Raw genomic sequence first — 5,694 nt, forward strand, 5'->3', positions numbered from 1 at the left:
ACTGAGTCCTGCCCATTTGGAGGCAACTGTTACAGGGGCTATTGTTTGGCTTCCTGGACTGGTTGCCTGAGATAGCTATCTAACTTTCTATGAGTCTGACTTGTAGATAGTAGGTTGGCTTCCTGGGCTGGTTGCTACAGATTTTGGGTCAGAGTTTTATTTTTATACATGGTTTGGTCATTGCCCATTTGTATATTCAGTCTCTTAAACTAATATTTATTAGCATCTACTGTTCACCATACTTTGTATTATGTTGTATATGTAATGCCTCATTTACTTTTAACCATACCTCTGTAGGGTAGGTATTACCATTTCTACTTAACCTTGACAACTTCCTCCTTAAAAACTCATGCTATTTACATTTTCTGTCTTCTAGCCCTCCTTGATGCCTTAGGTTGTCTCCTGACCTCACTCCTCACCCAAATTCACTAAGGTTAGGGTTTCTGAAGTTCTCTTCCAGCCCAAGGCTGCCATCTTCTCAGATATGCCATTATCCTTACTCAGTTCCTTCCTACAATGCTAGATTCCTAGTTCTGGATTTCTTCATCTTCAGTGACCTTCAATCCAAACCTCTTTAGTCACCCATACCTTAACCATCAAGCATATCAGTCATCATTAACAGGATAAGTCTCATCTCTGATAGATAAATACTATCATCTATTCTGTGATTAAAATAATATCCTACCCTTTTAGTTCTTCTGGGAAGCAATTAATTTTGGGTAAGGGCATTATGGTAAGATTTCAAAATACTTTTTAGTATTTTCTAAGGTATCTAAAATGTACTACATGAATAATACCCCCAAATCTTCTAAATATTATTTTTTAATCTTTAAAAATTAGTGTCATCTACCTGCCTACCCATCACTCTTTCTCTCTCCTAGAAGGAACAGGAAAGGAAAGAAGTCCATGTAACATTATACAGTCTCTGTTATAATGCAATCAGAATCTATAATGATGAAGCTTCTTTAAAATGAAGTTACTAAAATTATTTTGAAAGATCTCCAAAAGTCATGACAAACATAATTGACATAAATCATGTTTGAGTGGCTATGTTCCAATATGCTGGGTATGATGATTAATTTTATGTCTTAACTTGGCTAGGCCATGGTACCCAGTTGCTTGGTCAAACATCCGGTTGGATGTTGCCGTGAAGGTATTTTTAAAGATGTGATTAACATTTAAATCAGTAGATGTTGATTAAGTAGATTACCCTTCATAAAGGAGGTAGGCCTCATTCAATCAGTGGAAGACCTTAAAAGAAAAGACTGAGGTGCCTTGAGGAAGAAGAAGGAATTCTGCTTCTAGACTGCCTTTAGACTCAAGGTGGCAGCCTCAACTCTTCCCTGGTCTCCGGCCTATTGGCCTGCCCTACAGATTTTGGACTTGTTAGCTCACACAATCTCATGAATCAATTCCTTAAAATTTCTACCTATTCACATCCTATTGGTTCTGTTTCTCTGGAGAACCTTGACTAATACACCGGGCAAACGACCATATGTGTAGGACAAGATTCCCACACACAGCACAAACGACCAACAGGATCCACCTCTGTAAATTACTTCCTCTCGCCTCTAGCTATTAGTCTTCTACACTTCTAACTCCTTCTCATTAAATCTGTCCTAACATCTGATAACATGCATTTACGGTTGTTGACTAAGAGATTATACTTAGTTTAGTAGATGGTTTTAGTCAGTGCATGGGGTCATTATTAGCATTTTAAGTTTCTTGTTTCCAAGTTGAAGAAGAGTCTTAACATTATCCTTGAATAAAGAATGTTCCACTAATAGGCTAAGAGATTTATTTATCATAAGGCATCTTTTTTTTTTTTAATATAATCTTATTGGTATCAAAGAGGAGGGGAGACAGAGACAGAAATAGAAATATCAAAATGATGAGAGAGAATCATTGATTGGCTGCCTCTTGCACGCTTCCAACTGGGGATCCAGCCTACAATCCCGGCATCCAACTGTGACTTCCTGGTTCAGAGGTGGATGCTCAACAATTGAGCCACACTAGCCAGGCATCCTGAAAGTAAATCTGTCTTAATCCTTCAGGGTGGGGCATGGCAGGTTTTATGCAATCTTAAATTTATACAATTTGAGGTCCCTAATTAGAAAAAAGAATACAGAGATATCTCACTTTTGCAATTTTCAGTAACATGTGATCATACGGACGCCTTGTGATGGCTCCTCCCAGGGCTTTGGGCAGAAGATGTAAAGTGAGGGGCTCTGAAGCTCAAGTTTTATTAGCTTCAGGGTAAATCTGGCTTTGCTTCTGGGGTTTTCAGGGCAGGGGACCAAAAGGAGGGTGCTGGCCTCTCCTTGGCGTGGTTTCTGCTTTGCTGGGGCGGGAAGCTGAGGCTGGCTGGGTTCCAACTGCTGGAGGAAGATACACTCATCTTCCTCTAGATCCAGCGTGTCCCTCTCCTCTAAGCCCTGACACCGGGAGTTGTCAGATCCTTGCCCCATTTCTATCCCTTCTCTTTCTCTTTCCCAACCCGTTGTCCCAGAGCTTCCAGGCTTTTGCACACTGTTTCCTTAGGGAGTGTCCAGTGATATTGTAGGTGACAGCACGCAGCCCTGCAAATGCAAACGCCTCTCTCTGTCCTGAAGCTGCCCAGTTTCTGAGGACAGCATTTGGGGCTGGTGGATGCAGCTGCTTCCTGAGTGGGCACTTTTCTCTGGGTCTTTTCTCCGAAGCTCTGGGCAGCATCTCCTCCCTTCCTCCTGCCTCTTCAGACTTCCACGTGCTGGTTTATCCATCTGACAGAAGCACGCGCATGCTATTTGAAGCACTGGCTTTCTAATCATAGCCAGAGACAAGTGTTTTTATCTAGTTTGCTTTTCTGTACTTCACTGATTTACCGGCACCCCCCGTCCTCATTCTGGGAGAAGCTCCACTGAATGAAAATGTCTGCAAATTCCAGGGTCTCTCTCAGCTCAGAGTTCCTTCCCTTCTGCTCCCACCAACTGAAATCTGGGCGTTTTCTTTATCTTACCCTAGAATCACTCACACAAGACACATATGTATCATAGAGTTTACTGAACAAGTTGGAACAATGGAGTTTTTGACATTAGAGCAAAAACCAAACAAGTTAAATTATGTAACTATCATTCTCATTTCTCACAACCACTTTTGGGAATTTCTCTCTTGCCTCCTTTCTCCCCAGACATGAGCCTCTGCCAAATTGGCTGGTCTCCCTTCCCACTCATCCCCTTGTCCCTTAGAAGGTAGAAGTAGCCCCATTTAATTGAGATTAAACAAAACAACAACAGCACAAGTTCTTCATCTTGTTACACATAGTGTGGGTAAAAAACAGAGAAAAATGAAGAAAACAGAAGACCTCACCATTCTGCAAAAATGGAACCCTCTCATTCACACATTGCAGACCTTCAGCTGTACACACACACACACACACACACACACACACACAGCCAGTCAGCCTTGCCTTAGATATCTGGAGAGAACTCTCTCTGAGCCCCCAGCAACACCCCACTTCCCTATATTTACTCATTTCATTTTCTCCTCTTGGATCCCCAAAGCTGTCACCGAAAATCACTGCTCCTTGTTCTCATTTCATGTAAGTCCACGGCCAGGAATCATCCTGAATAGTGATACAGGGAAGAGGCAGACCTGGAGAGGACAGTGAAGCACTCCTAGGAGCTGGAAGGTTTATTGAGGAACAAGGACGATGATTCCTGTGATGGAAAGCCATATTGTAGACCCCAGGACATGTCCATGCTATGCACACAATGGGCATCTCCCATGCTATGCACACAATGACAAAAGGCTGGCACAAAGACGGGTTCTAATCCTAGACACCGCCATCTTGCTGATCGGCCCCTGCCCTGAGTTTCTCCAGCTCGTCACTGCTGTAGCCTGTTGGGCATGGCTGGTATTTGGCACCGGAAGTCTCTGTCCAGGAGGAGCAGTGATGATGCCAGAGGCTGCAGATGCCATAGACAGTGGCCAGTATGGCTGCCCCTAAGCCCAGGTGCCAGCAGAAGAAGATGGCGAGGAAAGTGAGGTCCTCATGGTTTTCTGATCGCCAGGACTGCCCGGAGGGAGGGACGTACATCACCAGGCAGAGCTGCAGCATCCAGGTGCTCGACACCAGTACCAACCAGGTCTTGAGCACCCAGAGTTGGGGCTGGTCCGGGACCCAGACCTCCATGGCGAGCACCAGGCTGACCAGGAAGATGGGCACCATGAACAGGATGTGCACACGGATCTCCAGGGCGCTCTTGTTCTCAAGGTGTGCCATCAGCAGCAGTGCCATGATGCAGAAGGCCAGGGCCTCGGCCGCTCGCTCCAGCTTCATACTCTGCCGTGCCAGGCACGACTGGCTCACAATGTCCACCACACCGCTGAGCATGAAGAACCCGTACATGGTGCTATGATGCCAGTTTTCCGAGAATAGGAATGGCCGCCGAGGGTCCTCCCAATTGACTAGCTTCATCCGGTTGACTCCTGGAGGGAAGAAGAACTCTGACAAAATGCCAGTCAGGCTGACGACGACCTTCACCACTCCTTCCACAGGGACCGGCTTCCAGCTGTGATCTCGCTTCTCCTTCGGGGGGAGAGGGAGCTTGAGAAACCTCTGTCCCCGTAGCAGGGCCAAGGACACCAGCACTGAGTAGTAGAATGAGAAGAAGAGCAAGCATACCCCTGCCAACAGGTGTCCCTCAAGGGTGCCCATGGTCTCGGCGTATGTGTCGGGGCCAACAGGGTGAGAGCTGGCAGAGGAGCGGCGACCTCACAGGGCTCTCCTCACAAGCAAGCGTGGCTGCTTCTGAGCAGGGGAGAGAGAGATCTCCCTAATCAGCCCCGCCCCAGCCTCCCACACCTGGAAAAGCATGCCTCACCTCCTGTGTTGGAAGCATCTGAGTTCCTCCCAGGGTGGGTCCCTTTAAGAGACGTGATGTTTCACCGCGCTCTGTTCCTCACGGAGATGGGCAAGGCCTAGCATCGCCAGCTCTGCACCTCCCTGCAGGCACTGGCTTACCCTTTCTCTTCCGCCTTCCACCTCACCCCTCAACAGAGAGCCGGGAGGGAAAGGGTTAAGCTACTCCAGCCAAGAGGAGAGGTGGCCTACTCTCTTCTATGACTGTCTCTAGGTGCCAGGCACGTTGAATTTCCCCCCCCCCCCCATTTAAATCCCTCAACAACTAATGAGGGAGTTATCGTTAAGCAACATTTACAGATGACATCAAGGCTCAGAGGGGTGAAGGGTACCACAGGGTAAGACACCTAGCAGCTAGCACAGCAGAGCCAGAAAGAGGTCCCAGGTCTATTTATCCGTTTACAAAGTTCAGAGTTTGTCATGGCAAAATGACTGAATCTCAGCTCCAACCTTGCAAGTTTCATGATTACGGGCAAGTTACTTTGTCTTCTTGAGCCTCAGTTTCCTGATCTGTAGAATGAGAACAATAATTATTCAAAGGTCTGTTGTGAAGATTAAATAGAATAATGTATGCAGAGATACATATTAAGTACTCAATAAATGGTGGTGATTATTAGTAATTAAACTGTTGCTGTTATTAACATTCCTATAATGCTGAAGTTGTGCAAGTATTTATATGAATGATACTGAGGCAGGATTCATAAAGTAAAAAGTCAAAAGTTAATTATATTTAAAAATAATAAAGTTTTGCCAAAACCGGTTTGGCTCAGTAGATAGAGCGTCACCCTGCG

General features: G+C 45.6%; 1 protein-coding gene across 1 annotated transcript; it reads right to left on the reverse strand.

Moving 5' to 3' along the window:
* Positions 1–3,657: 3,657 nt before the first annotated feature.
* On the reverse strand, positions 3,658–4,857 carry LOC118724037 (transmembrane epididymal protein 1A-like). The gene has a single exon (XM_036446902.2). The coding sequence runs from the start codon at positions 4,697–4,699 to the stop codon at positions 3,815–3,817; it is 885 nt and encodes a 294-aa protein (XP_036302795.1). The 5' UTR covers positions 4,700–4,857; the 3' UTR covers positions 3,658–3,814.
* Positions 4,858–5,694: the final 837 nt, after the last annotated feature.

Source organism: Pipistrellus kuhlii, unplaced genomic scaffold (genome assembly GCF_014108245.1).
Source record: "Pipistrellus kuhlii isolate mPipKuh1 unplaced genomic scaffold, mPipKuh1.p scaffold_m20_p_2, whole genome shotgun sequence".
Lineage (NCBI taxonomy): Eukaryota > Metazoa > Chordata > Mammalia > Chiroptera > Vespertilionidae > Pipistrellus > Pipistrellus kuhlii.